Source organism: Thalia democratica, chromosome 5 (assembly GCF_965202585.1).
Source record: "Thalia democratica chromosome 5, ktThaDemo2.hap1.1, whole genome shotgun sequence".
Classification (NCBI taxonomy): Eukaryota; Metazoa; Chordata; class Thaliacea; order Salpida; family Salpidae; genus Thalia; species Thalia democratica.
Window position 1 is genome coordinate 56,530,575 of NC_139169.1, and position 14,332 is coordinate 56,544,906.

At 25.9% G+C, this 14,332-nt stretch overlaps 2 protein-coding genes across 2 annotated transcripts; both read left to right on the forward strand.

The window, feature by feature from the left end:
* Positions 1 to 469: 469 nt before the first annotated feature.
* LOC145835989 (peroxisomal membrane protein PEX16-like) lies at positions 470 to 1,577 on the forward strand. Its single transcript, XM_082943765.1, has one exon. The coding sequence runs from the start codon at positions 481 to 483 to the stop codon at positions 1,540 to 1,542; it is 1,062 nt and encodes a 353-aa protein (XP_082799891.1). The 5' UTR covers positions 470 to 480; the 3' UTR covers positions 1,543 to 1,577.
* Positions 1,578 to 2,374: 797 nt separating this feature from the next.
* LOC145835400 (tRNA (cytosine(38)-C(5))-methyltransferase-like) lies at positions 2,375 to 7,088 on the forward strand. Its single transcript, XM_082942971.1, has 5 exons — positions 2,375 to 2,569; positions 4,549 to 4,656; positions 5,272 to 5,466; positions 5,736 to 5,837; positions 6,536 to 7,088. Exons 1-5 carry the CDS (start codon positions 2,382 to 2,384, stop codon positions 6,924 to 6,926), a joined length of 984 nt encoding a protein of 327 aa, XP_082799097.1. The 5' UTR covers positions 2,375 to 2,381; the 3' UTR covers positions 6,927 to 7,088.
* The last annotated feature ends 7,244 nt before the right edge of the window (positions 7,089 to 14,332 follow it).

Genomic DNA, 14,332 nt, shown 5'->3' on the forward strand with positions numbered 1-14,332 from the left:
GTATAACTATGTATAATGTTTATGTGTGTAGTAACTATAAACGAACTTTATGTTTTAAAAACAAAGTTTGGAATAAAAACATAAAATTATAAAATTGTCTATAAAAAATACAAATTTAATAAAAGCAAACACTAACCCCAAAAAAGCTCTAAGAATAGGCAAGTTTTTAAAATGAAAATTAAATTGAGTTGTGCAGAAATTAGTATGACGTAACATTTCTGCACCACTCAATTTAACTATTATTATTTGTTTATTTGTTAACTTGATATTGCTATATACTTGTGTGTTTCATGTTATTTTTATTGTATGTTTTAAGCTCTGGATTTTAATAGGTTAAAAACTCTTAGCAGAGTAGCAATCTGTTAAATGAACTTTTGATAATTAAGCTCTTTAGTTTTTGTATTGATTAAGAACTTTAATTCTTATAGTTTTTTAATTTATGTAATATTTAATTAAGCTTCTGTAAAATATAAAAAGAAAATGGTGAATGAAATGAAAGAAAGTTTTCAATCTTCTTTAAAAAGTATAGATTTTCTACTTACAAAATTTATAAATTCTTATAAAGAATTTATTACTACAAACCCTAAAGCAGTTTTAAATATTGAGAAAGTTTTGAAAACGACATCCTATTTGTATGAAGCCTTTGCTAAAAATTACAGCACTAGCATATTCATATCAGAAATAGTTTCAGCTACTGACAAACTGTTTTCATATGCTAATGCTTGTCTTTTACTCAAACAATCAAATTCAAGTTTTATCAAAGGAAAGGTGTACAAAAACATTTTACACTTACTAACTGTAGTAGAATTTTCACAAGCTTTCTTGGAAATGACTGCAGAAAAAGCACTTGGTAAAAAATCTAAGTGGTTTTTTATTTCTATTGTAACAGTCATAAAGGTAGTATTACGTTTGGTGCTTCTCTTTTTTTATCAAAATGGAATTCATATTTCTGAAAGTCAAAAGCTGGTTAATCATAACGAGCTAATTGAAAAATTTCAACAAAATAAAACTCCAGATGAAGACTTGTACATGGGAAAAAATTCAAGTTTAGTAATGAAGACATTAAATTATCCTAGAACTGATAGCAAAAGGTGGTTGGATACGCAGGATAAATGGCTGCATGAAATGTGCAATTTTCCTCCTTCCAAACTAAGTAAAAGAGAAACTCTTGGAGAACTTTTAAATATCTCAAGACCTCTTATCCACATAGTAGCATCTTCTTTTGCAAAGAAGAATAGCTATTTTCCTTGGATTGCTTCTTTGGTTACTGATGCATCTGCTCTGGCATTGCTAAATAGAGAACCTAATGGCAAAGAAAAAGCTTACAAGAAAATAGAGGCTTTGGAAATAAAAAGAAGGTATGTTTTATTGTGGTTATACTTACTCAGATCTCCTGTTTACAATAAGTACACAGGACCATGTTCTTTACCAGTTACCCAATTTTTATCCAAAAATGTGCCATTAGCCAACTACCTGCTTGAATATTTAGATAAATATTTGATTGCTTGGAAACATGTATATTTTTACAACTGGAAGGAATAACTATCATAGTTAACACTCTCTTAGTGGAATTTAAAAATTTAGTAGGACTTTATTTGGCTAATTATATTTTTGCTATTTTATGTTATTATCAAGCTATAATTAGTTAAATAATTATTTATTAATCATGTTTGATAAATTGCTCTTTGAATTTTCTATTAAAAGCATTGTAAAAGTGTTTACTTAATTTTTATTTAAACTTTTTAAGTTTATTCGATTTGCCTTAAAAAGATTATTATTTACTTCATACTTTTGTAAACCATGATAAGCTTTATAAATTATGTAAGCAGAATTTTAAATGAATATCATTCCTTAATTAAGATTACAACATTCACCTTTTTTTATTCTAGTTTTTCTCAATATAAACTAATATTGTTACAAATTGATTTGAACTATGTTAGCATCATGGTAATTTTTAATGCTTTGTTTTTGATTCGAAAAAAGTTAAAACATGCTGATAGCATTAAGAAAAAATTATTTAAATTGTACAGCAGTATCTTGGACATTTTGCCTCAAAAATAGAAACCATAAGTAAATAAACCAATTTTTAATCATATTATGGTTCTAAAATATTTTTATTAATAACTTAAGTTAGTATTTAAACAAACAAAACCTCTTTTAAAAACAAGAACATTTTAGGTTAAGCTTGATGTAAGACTACTACTTTTAATGTAAAATTTGAATTTTCTAGAATAACAATATACTCTATTTTTAAAAGTTTAATGTTTTAACTTTTTACGAGTAGAAACTATTTCTTAGTTGAAGCATAGAATATTTATTTAGTTTGAAGAAACATTTGCTAGTATTATGTGTGTTTTATTCAGAGTTATTAAATCTATGTTATGGAAAAGTTAAGAGTTTTGGAGTTGTACTGTGGCATAGGTGGAATGCATTATGCACTTTCAGAAAGTAATTTTTCAGCTTTCGTTCAAGTTGTAGCTGCGATAGACATAAACCCACTGGCAAACAAAGTTTACAAACACAACTTCAAAGAAACATGTCACTTGGAAAAGAATCTGGATGGATTTAAGTAAATATTTTAGTTTATAGAAATGTTTTAAGTTACTTCAATTTATGTAACAAATTTAATATTAAAGTAGTCTAAAGTATTTTATTTAGATAATTGTGGCTGTATTTATATTGGCTGTATTTCCTCATACAGCCAAAATAAAGTAATTTTATTGATAATATCACTACACATTTCAAGCATAATCTGGTTAACAAAGTTTTAATCCTGATTTCATCTACATAGTTCTAGGACTTAAAAATAAAAACTAGGCCTTAATAATGTTTCTTAGTTATTATCAAGTTTATTTCATCACTTATTTTTTATAGTATTTCTTTGTTTGAAAAGCTTTTCAACATTGAATTTATTACAAGAGTATTAACAATTAAATTTTAATTGAAACAACTGTTTAAAAGAATTTTTCATTGTTATTTATCAAAGGTTGTATGTTAACTTTTTTTTTGTTAATGTAGTGACATATTGGTGCAGTAAATCCAAATATTATAAACACTGCAGTAGTGTGCAAGTACATTGTATATTTTTACTTTTCACAAGAGTTATAAAAAAATATTCTTAAGTTTTGTACTATACAATTGAATTCCTCTGTTTTTATAGAACCATTGTATTTCTTTTTTTATAAAACTAATTGTCTTTTCTTGTTGAAATATAAATGTTTTAATTACTTTTGTTTCGACTTCTGATTACTTTTGGCTACAAACAAATTAAAACCTGCCCTTAATAAGGAAATAAGTTTTTATTAAGTTCAAATAAATCCAAAACTTATAAATCAATACAGTTAGTTGTACAATTTTATAGTTAAGTTTTTAAAACAGTGTTTACATGTGTCTATTTTTTAATCATTTATAACATTTGTTTTTTTATGTCACTAATTTCTGTAAATGTATTGTAAAATGTAGAATGTAAAGATTTAAAGAGGTCCTAGCATTTTTTGAATGTTATTTCTATATAGTCAAATGTTCTATAATTAAATATGCAGTGCCCTTGTATTTATTAATTTTTATTTCACTGATTCTAAATATGATAATAATAATTTGCTTATAAAGTATTTATTTATGAATTTGTAAAGATTTTTAATTACAGAAATATTTTTAATGTCAATTTCCTCAGAATTTTAAGAATTTGCTAAAAAAATTTTCCCCTTTTTTTAAATTAATTTACCCTAAATTTTTTAAAAATGTTTCTTGCAAAACTTTGAAAATTTATTAAAAAAAAATCTGTAAAGTTTACTTTGAAAAAATTCAATATTTTCTATTAAAAAAAGACACATTTTTAGCAAGAATTATAAAGCTTCTTTTGAAAAGTATTTTAAGATTTAATAAAGATTACATTGAAAACCTTAAAAATGATTGATAAAAAAGTTTTAAAAAAGAGAATATATTTTAATGTGAAAAAGTCTTTTTTAGTCTTTTTAAACTTGAGCATTCCACGAATAATTTATGTTAACCAAATTTGATAACTAATATCTTGTTATTTAAAGAAAATATTTAAAAACGACGAAAAGCAATTGTCAGCCTAGATAATAATATTAGAATTAGAGTTTATATTTAAAAATGAGTTACCCCCTCCCATGGCCATTATATAAATCATAATTTTTTAGTACTAGATTGATAGGTAGATAAAATATTAAAATACCCGTAATAGGACCTGCTAAGCATGGACATAAAGGTTTAAACTATTTAACCATAATTTATTTTCCTGGTATTCAATTTACTTTAAAATGAGAATGAAAATTGTTACTTAAAAATCCTTAAATAAATTCTGAAAAACTTCTTGACACCCTGTTTGTATGCTTATCTGATTTTTTAACCTAAATTACTGTATTTTAAAATAAATTAGTTTAAGTAAGTTTTGATATAAATGTAAACATGTTAAACATATTGCAAGTACTACTTCCTTCAGTGTTCGAATATGCAGAGTTAAAAACGTTTAGATAATAATGTTTAATGTTACAACTTTAATGCATGCTACAAATATTTTTACAGTTTGCAACAGTTCAACAAATTAAAGTTTGACGTGTTAGTAATGTCACCTCCTTGCCAACCTTTCACTAGAGTTGGTCTGAAGAAAGACATCAATGATCCAAGATGCAAGTTTGTTGTTGCTGTGTTTACTTTCTTTTTAGATTCTTGATTTTGTGATGGTCCACATTTAAATAATACAAGATTACTGTTAATAAAATTTAGTCATATTTATATAACAAGAGTTGTGTTAAAGAGAAATATTCTTGATTAACTACAATAAACTTAAATAGAATCCTACACATATGTCTAAAAAAATTTTTTAACAAAAAGTTTTGTTTAAAATATGTAAATTTAATTGCTTATGAAGCTTTGAATTAAGTATATCAAAACATTAAATAGCTTTTTATATAGTTTAGCACTTTGATATAAATTTGCTTACTTTTAGCTTATTATATATAAATAGGTTTCAAAGTCACTTTAAAAATAACTTAAAGTACAGAAGATTCAGAATGTTTTTTTTTAGTTTTACTTTTAACAATTTTATACAAGTATTAAATAATTTTGATACTAGTACACTTCACTTTAGTTTTCATAATTAAAGTTCCTGTTAAAAATAAGACCAAAAGTACTTTAAGCATTAGTTTATTAAAATAGTTTTTTTCGATACTAAATTCGATTTTTAATCTATTTAATATAACAGTTTTACTTCTGTTCATAGATTAAATGATTAATATATCCATGCAGATCGTTCCTCCACTTACTTGATATTTTAGGTCAACTGGAAAGTCCACCAAAATATATCTTATTGGAAAACGTGAAAGGATTTGAAGAGTCTTTGGCATGCAAGCAGTTTATAAAAACTCTTGAAAATCTTAATTTTAACTTCCAATCGTTTCTCCTGTCTCCTAAGCAGCTCGGTATACCAAACTCAAGGTTGAGGTGAAACAAGTTTGATCATATTTTTTTATAATTTCAGAAGTTTAAATATTATATAAATATTTTTTATAGAGAACTTTTAGATAACTTTAACAAATTTAAGCTGTTTTATTTAGAGATTAAATTTAAAAACTTATATGTAGCCTAACATTTAGAGACAAATGTTTAAAATACAATACTATGCAATAACAGTGCAATCAGTTGTTATTTATGCGACCAGCTGAGTAATTTGTACTAAATCTAGTTTCTTATAACAACTCAACAATTTTCAGGTACTACATGATTGCAAGATCTACTTCTTCTTTCAATAAATCATGGCATGATCACAATAATTGTCTGACAAGTTTTCCATCTCATACTAAACTGGATGAAGAGTTAGTTTATACTGTAAAATTTGCATTTTCAAACTCTGCTTGCGTATGAAATCATTATGTAATTCAAATTATGGCAAATTTCTTACATGTTTATTTCAAGTAAAATCAACTGTTTTGTTCTACATACACAAGTTATTTTATTATTTGTTGGTATTTTACTATAAAACTTTGAATTTAAGATTTTATATTAATAAGTTTTTTTTAAACAAACTTTTAATCTATTTAAAGATTTTATTTTCAGAAGTTTTACACAAATATACAATTTTTTTATGAACGTCATTATTGCAGGTACAGCTCTAGATTTAACCCGTAATTCATCACACTACACCCTTAACTTTTAAACCTTATCTTTTTTCTTTTAATTTAAACTGCTAACTTTATTGTCTAGCTATAAATTTAATGCTTAATCTATTCATTGAACCTTGGTTTTTATTTTAACTAAATACCAAAATCCTTAAAAAGAAAACCTTAATGTATAGCTCTCTTTTTTACTTAACCTTAATCCTTTCTAAAAACAAGTATTTGAAATAACTGGGTCTTAATACTATTTTTTAATCCCTACACCTTGGCTCTCCAAGTATAATTTAGTAAGAGACTTTGTGTATAAGCGAGAAGTCACTCATGCAGTTCTTACCACAAAAATTTAATGGTAAAAATGTTAACAAACTAACTTTAAATGTACAAAAATTAAATTTCAGCACCGAGTGCCAACCCATCTCCAATTACCTGGAAGAAAGCTCGAATATTTTTAAGGACAAGTCTCTATTGGTCGACGACAAGACACGTGACCGGTACGAGCAGGTGATGGACATCGTCACGCCTCAAAGCACATCGTCCACGTGCTTCACCAAGGCGTACGCGAAATATTGCGAGGGAACTGGGTCCGTCATCACCGACTTCGACCCCCAATCGCCGAAAAAGCTCCGGTATTTCTCGTCGCGAGAGGTCGCAAACCTCATGGGTTTTCCCCCGGAGTTCGAGTTTCCAGTCGGCATGGAGTTGAGGCAGCATTGCCGGTTGCTAGGCAACAGTTTGAACGTGAAAGTAGTTGCCGAGCTGATTAACTTGCTGCTGAGCGATTTGAGCTGAAAATATTTGTTCTTATTAGGAAATAAAAACGGTGTTAGAAAAATTAGAAGCAGGATAATATTTTTGTAGTTCGTAGTGAGAAAAAAAATAGTTTTTTTTTTGTTAGTACTAAAAAAAATTGTTTTTATAACATATTAGTTTAGACATGTATTTCTTATAGTTTTTATTTACCTACTTGATTTTTAAAGTTTTTAAAACACATTATTTTGATAATATTTCTAGTAGTATATTGTTTTATAAGTTTATACTACTGTTTTAACTCTTACAGTTTTAATAATCATTGCTTAATTGAAGTATTGATCTTTTAAGCTGTTAATGTTTTTTATTATAACTTTTAATGATTTTTTAATTGTAAAAGGAAACAAAGCTTATTTTTTATTTAGTTACTTTTTTTAACAAAGCGTATTAAAAATCTTAGCAAATCACTATTTTAGTTTATAATCTTCTCGTTTTTAATTACACAAAGTTTACACCAAAGAAGAACCAACGCTTATAAGTACGAACTTTTGTGAAATATACTCAAACTTTAACTTACAGCCTTTCTTAATAATTGTTTCGATTAATTTAGTAGCTAATGTTTAGAATGTATCTATATAGAAAATGATAATTGGATTTGTATATAATAGAAGTAAACATTTGTGGTTACTTAGAAAAATCATACCAATGCTTTTTAACATGATAAAATTTATGTTACTGTATTCATCATGTTGATAAGATACTACTAAGTAGTGATAGATAAGAATACATAGCATCTCATTATTTAGACAACTTTTAAACACAACTGAACAGAATTTTAAAGTTTAATGTTTAAATTAATAATATAAGTTTTAAATGCACACATCGTCCTGTTACCAAGATTTAAAAGATAGAAGTTATATTACAAAATCTACTTACTAAATATTTCTTTTTAGTTAAGTTATATGGTAAGTTCTGAGTTATCACTGGTTAGTTATACTCTTAAAGTGTGACTAGTGTAAATTTTTTTTAATGGTTTAGTTATATTTCATCGATAGCTAAAAGCTCTTTCCCTAAACTTACGAATTTAAAATATTTTATCTAAAGTAACACATATTGGCTGTTTTCATTATATTAAATATTTTAAGGTTTAAATCATGAAATTATTGAATACATCAAGAATATTTATTTAATAAATAATACAGTACCAAAAAGAGTCAGAACTACCTGTTGCAACTAATAAGCTTTTAATTTGAAGCATATGTGGGCAACTTTTCTAGTAGGCGGGCCGGATTTGACGGGATTTTGTTCATAGTTGTCGGATTTGGTAGACATAAACTTTCGCGGCTGAGTACTTTTGTAAACTTATTTAAAGTAGTGTTTTTTATCTTTTCACCACTGTATCGGAATTAAAACCACATCTTACTCGAAATTTATATCATTTTTAAATTTTGTTTTATACAAGTTTTTTTAATTACATTTAAACTAGTCGGACGTTTGTTGCCAATCCTGATTTAACCAACTATTTCTTTTACTTATTGTCATTAAAACATTTGAATCTAGTGTGTTCAAACAAAGTTTTTATCATGGTAACTAGGGCTAGTTTGATTTTTATCGAAACCTTAGACTTGTTTTGATTTTTTAATCTCAGACTAGTTTTTTTTTTTACTTAAAATCTTTGTTTTTTCTTCAAAGTTTTGTTTTAGTAACTTTCTTATTTGGTTATTAAACTTAGCAGTATTTTTTTTGTAGCTCAAATTAATTATTTTTTAGTGTATTTAGTTTTTCACAATCAAAACTAGCTTGAAGATGCTTATTATCTGTCTTTTTGCCTAAAAAGCGGTAAACCTCTTTATAAATTTACCAAGTCCTTAATATTGCTCATAACTGACACCTAGCTATAAGCTATGTGTACTATATGTATTTTAATAAATCATAGTTTTCCCTTCGGTTAATACTTTATTTTTCCGATATTGTTAAAACACTATTGACGGGAACGGTCAAAATTGCACGAGAGTAAAATTAAAAGAAAAAATATTTAAACGATAAATTAATAAAAAAGAAAAATAAAGTTACTGACCGAGGGTTAAGGGTAACAGTGATAGTAAAAAATAATTAATAAAGATTGTTAAAAAAGCTATCGACCGAAGGTTAGAGGTAATAGTAAGAAAAATTAAAACAAATAAATTTAAAAATAATTAACCTCATGTAAAAATGTTTCCGTGCAAAAATGTCTGCTTATGCAAAAGTGTCTTCGTGCAATTTTATCCTCTCGTGCAAAAGTATCTTCGTGCAAATTTGACAGCTACCCCTATTGACACAACAAGACTTCTTTTGAGCGATACTACATTTCACAAAAAGTTTTTGCTTAAAACTGTTAAAAACTATTTTGTTTAAAAAAAAATATTTTATTTAATTGAATTCACTTAAAATAAATCTATATGTCCAAGAGGTCAAGCTGTAAACTATTCTTACTCTTTTATTTAAAAACATTATTAAAATTAGTCTTGTTGTTCAGTAGTTAACTGTTTTTATTTCAATAACTTATAATACATAAGCTCCTTAAATTTTACTAGTACGTCAAAAAAAATTGATAAGGTTTGCCTTGATATTTTACATTACTGCTATATACAAATATTTTAATAAAGAACATATTTTTGATCAATTTAGTAATTTCTTTGTAAGCACTTTTTTTAATTTAAATTCAACGACAACAAAATTACTTTTTTAAGTTATAAACTTAGCTAAAATTTTATCGAATAAGTGATAAACTTTTATATGATTCAATTTTTTTTTTAATGTTATACACAAATACAATTTTATACTCCTGATACAAAACGAGTTTTTTATCAAAAAGCTGCAGAATATTTAACAAAGTTATTTTCAAAATTATTTTATAGAGATTGTTCAATTAAATCAGCCCTTTTATTCCGGTCACTAGTTTTCTATTTAAAGTATTGTAAGCTAACTGTTAAATTAGCGTAAGTTGCAATTAGTAATCTTCAGGATCCACTAATTAGGGTCTGGCAATTGATGGTCACTGTTGATGGTCGCGTAGTGCAGTTCAGTGCTGATAAAAAAGTATATCAATTACTTACAAACGTATCTAGTTCAGTAAATTTGTTTGTTATTTATGGACTGCTTAAATCTTGGTTCTCTCCAAATTACTGACAGTTTGTTTCTCAAGAAAAAATGACTCTTGCTCTTTCTAAATAACTGATTTGGATCTGTTTTGAAGTTAAGATCTGGCTAGAACTCACGAACTAAGTTTTTAAACTTTAATTCTAATAAAAACTGTTGTTGCTTATCTCTTATTTTTTCATCATTAAAAGAAATACGTTTTTAACATACTAAGTTATAACCATATAACTCAGATCTTCTGATGTTTTTCTTTAATTTCAAATCGTTTTTCGATTTATGATCCCTTAAAACTAACATAAGGATTTTGATTGTCATGTAGCCACGAAAATTTTTGAAAATACATTTATTTCAATCTAATTATATTTTGACTATTTGAAACTGTTTGAACTTAAAACGGTTTTGTCAATCAATGGACCAAAAACTTGTTAAACAATGACAAGTGGGTAATTCTTTAAAGAGTTTAGGAAACTCTGATCTGTATAAAAAATAAATTATAATGAAATATTTCAAGTTTTTCGGAGTAGGAAAAGCTAAGTTACAGTTGCTATGTTAAATAATACTAACTCTTTAAATATATGTTACAAAATACGAAATTGATTTTTAAGACCGTTTAATGATTAAGTAAAACTCTCTGAACAGTGTTTTAAATTGGTTTTATTTTACGTTTTAAGTTATTTGTTATATTGCAAATTTGTCATACTAGAATGCTATACGCACAGTTTTTTTTTTTAGTAAGTAACGTTTTCAGTCACTTATTTTTCATTGTATCCTAAAACAGCTGTTTTATGAATTGCATAAAACCGGTACTTATTAGCAAAACTTGGTTTTACTTTATTTTGATAAAACTAAATTACTAAAACAATTTTTCAATAATTTTGTTGAACTTAATGTAGTTATTATTTATTTTAGTCTAAAAGCATTTTTCAATACCAGTTATTGTATTCAAATATTTTATTTAAGTTAGTTAATATATATTCATTTTTTTTATTAATTTAAGTAAAGCTACTACAATACCGGTATAACTTGAGAGTTGCTTATAAAAAGGTTTGTTAGAATTTAACTTAATAGTTTAACAAATGTGCGTGTTTTTTCTTTTTACTATTTATGTAGAGCAGTGATCATCACGGTGTGCACCTGCCATAAAAATTATTTAAAAGTGCATACAAAATTTAGTGTGATAAAAACATTACTTAAAAACAAGAATTTTACTTATTTCAATCTAAAAAGTTATATCATAAACTAACAGTTCTTAATACATTATTTGTATGTTAAGATAGAACATTAAAGTAGTGTGTTTTAGTAATAGTTTATGTTTTTTACAGTCTTTTGTGTACAGAAATTGTATTCAGCTTATAAAATGGTTTAAACGAGATTACAGGTGTAGTGTATGTAATATACTAAGAGCCGATGATTTCTAACCCGATGATTTCTTACCTGATCACTTCTGACCCAATCACTTCTAACCCGATGATTTCTAACCCGATCACTTCTAACCCGATCACTTTGAACCCGATCACTTCTAACCCCATCATTTCTAACCCGGTCACCTCTAATCCGATCATTTATCATTTTCAACAAGATCGTTTCTAACCCGATCATTTCTAACCCGCTCATTTCTAACCCAATCATTTCTAACCTCATCATTTCTAACCCCATCACTTCTAACCCCATCATTTCTAGCCTGATCGTTTCTAACCCATTTTACTTGTCAATTGTTTTATTTTTTATTGGAATTTCATGCAAAAACAAACTAGTCTTCATAAAGTTATTGAAATAATTTAAAAAAATTAAACTTTTAGATACTTGAAAACATAAATTTCAATGTGTTACGTAAAAAATATTTTTGTTAAAATTTTAATTTTAGCATTAAGTTAACATAATTTTAATTTATTTTTTTTACCTCATTTTTTTATTTTAAATCCTAAATATAATTTCAATTTTCATTCATTATTTCATATGTTTTTGCTTTTTCAATCTACTTGAACAGACGTTTTTCGTTAATCATATACAATTTACTAAATCGTTTACTTTACAATATTTTGAACTCTTCTTTGTAGGATTTTAAAGTAAGCAGTTATATCTATATTTAAATTGGATTTTGTTGTAATTCACGTGACTATAATAATTTTAATATAAGCACATTTTTAAAAGTAAACCTTTACAATTGTAATATTCAGATACAAAAACCTTTATATTAAAATTAAAAACTACATTGTAAGTCTGACTTAAATGTTGTATTATTGCTGACTAATGTATTAACGTTTTATAGTAGGTTAGTTTTAAGTTTCATCTTAATAACTTATAAGAATTGTTCTACAACTTGCATAGGCCTATAAAGATAATGATATTAAAACAAACATTAAGAGAAATTAAATACTTGTGTTCTATCAAGTGAAAAGGCATGATTTTTAGATATAACCTAGCTATTAAAACTGTTTTATGATATAACAAACCGCAAAAGTATGTTACGTCGATTGACCGTCTTGATTTCACATCATTAATAAATTCCTGTTTAGTACTAGAGCAAAAAAAGTCACTCATAATTAAACATACATGTCTATTTGTATAACAAGTCCGAGGGTAATTAACTCTCGCCTAGGTAATCTTCTTTAAACCTTCACTCAAATTTATATTATATACGAAATGTTTTAATTACAAGTTAAATTAGTACTTTAGTTGACAAACATTTCTTTAAAATTTACTTTATTATGAACAGTTGAAATAACGTAAGTAAAAACGAAATAAGTACTAAAAAAAACATTTTGTAATTTTATTATTATAGATCAAATATAATAGAATAATAAAATAATCATTGTTAAATTAAATATAATTAGGAGCAGAAGTTTATAAAAACTCCATCAAGCTCTTTGTTTCCTTTAATCAACTATTTTTCAGACTATTATTACACGCAACATGTTTACTTTTTATTCACTACAGTAATGCCAGTTTGAAGTCTATTGACTTTATTCTCGGTGTTTTTTTGCACCTCTAAATTTTTATAAATGCCATGAGTTTTTTCTTCATTAAAAGTTTAAACTTATATAATATGTTTAACAATACAAACTATTTTTATTATTTTATTTAAGTTTTTAAGTTATATAAACTAATCTAATAACTTATACTTATGTTTCGTATTTTATGATCGCTAAATAATCTAAAGTTTTTGTGTTTTTTGAAACCTGTGAAAATATTTTTTTTTTTATATCAAGAAAATTATTTAAAAAATTTCTACTATTAATCGTAAGAAATTTTTTTGCAATTTAAGTTTTGAAAACTTTTTTATTTTTATGAAAAATGTAAATTTATTATTCTCTATATGTATCATATTTTAAAAGAAAAAAAATAACAAGTTTTCAACATTTAACTTTTATAGTTAAGTTTAAAATATAATATTTCTTATTTAATCTTTAGATATAGTTTACCATTGGCTAAAAGAAACAAAATTAAATTTAACTTCTAGTAAATGACAGGTACTAAATCAGGGGTTCCCAACCAGGGGTGCTCGCACCCCTTGGGGGTACGAGGCAGCATTCCAGGGGGTGCGAGATGGCTTTTCATTTAGTAAGGAGATTTTCACTATCTGATAAAGTTTATAAAGTTAAAAAGTACATTTTGTTATAAAAAAAAAGTTGGTGCTAATTTTCTGAATAGATTAATTTTATTTATACGTCATTGAGCAAGAGCTCTTTTCTAGAAGTAATTCATTTTACTAATTTCATTTAATAGCTCTTAGTTTAGAATTAACATTTGAGTAAAGCTTTCTTAGAGTTTTACACCTGTGAATTTTAATCATCTATTTTTTAATAATTTATTTTCTGAACTGGCCATTAATTGTTTAAAACAGTTTATGAACTAACATCTATTTTAATTGAAATACTTAGATAAAAATTAGTATCTTCAGCAGATTTTTTATTAGCTGTTAAGAACAGTTTCTGTTAAGTCTATTACATTTATAATGTATTCTTTTATTAAGCTTAGTTGTGCAGAAAGTGGTGCTTAAAGATTTAACATCAGTAAAATGTAAAGTTCACAGCAATTACTGTATGTTATACCATTTAAGAAAACTTGTTTTTAGCTTTAGTGAAACTAATTTTGTAGATCATGAACCGTTTTCTCAAAATGCAATTTGAAAGCAAAATTCGTGAACAATATTGGTATTGTTCAATGAATATGTTTCCAAAACTTGGTGAAAAAGCACTAAGTACTCTCATTACATTCGCAACGACTTACTTGAGCAAGTATGGATTTAGTACTCTTTTGTCAATAAAAACTAAATCAAGAAACAGCTTGAATGCACAGGCAGACATGCG

Bases quoted from the DNA above. Each gene is read 5' to 3' on its own strand.
- LOC145835400 (XM_082942971.1), top strand. From the start codon at position 2,382: ATGGAAAAGTTAAGAGTTTTGGAGTTGTACTGTGGCATAGGTGGAATG. The intron at 5,467-5,735 runs GTGAAACAAGTT...AACAATTTTCAG, and splicing joins ATACCAAACTCAAGGTTGAG to GTACTACATGATTGCAAGAT. The intron at 5,838-6,535 runs GTTAGTTTATAC...ATTAAATTTCAG, and splicing joins CATACTAAACTGGATGAAGA to CACCGAGTGCCAACCCATCT.
- LOC145835989 (XM_082943765.1), top strand. From the start codon at position 481: ATGGTGAATGAAATGAAAGAAAGTTTTCAATCTTCTTTAAAAAGTATA.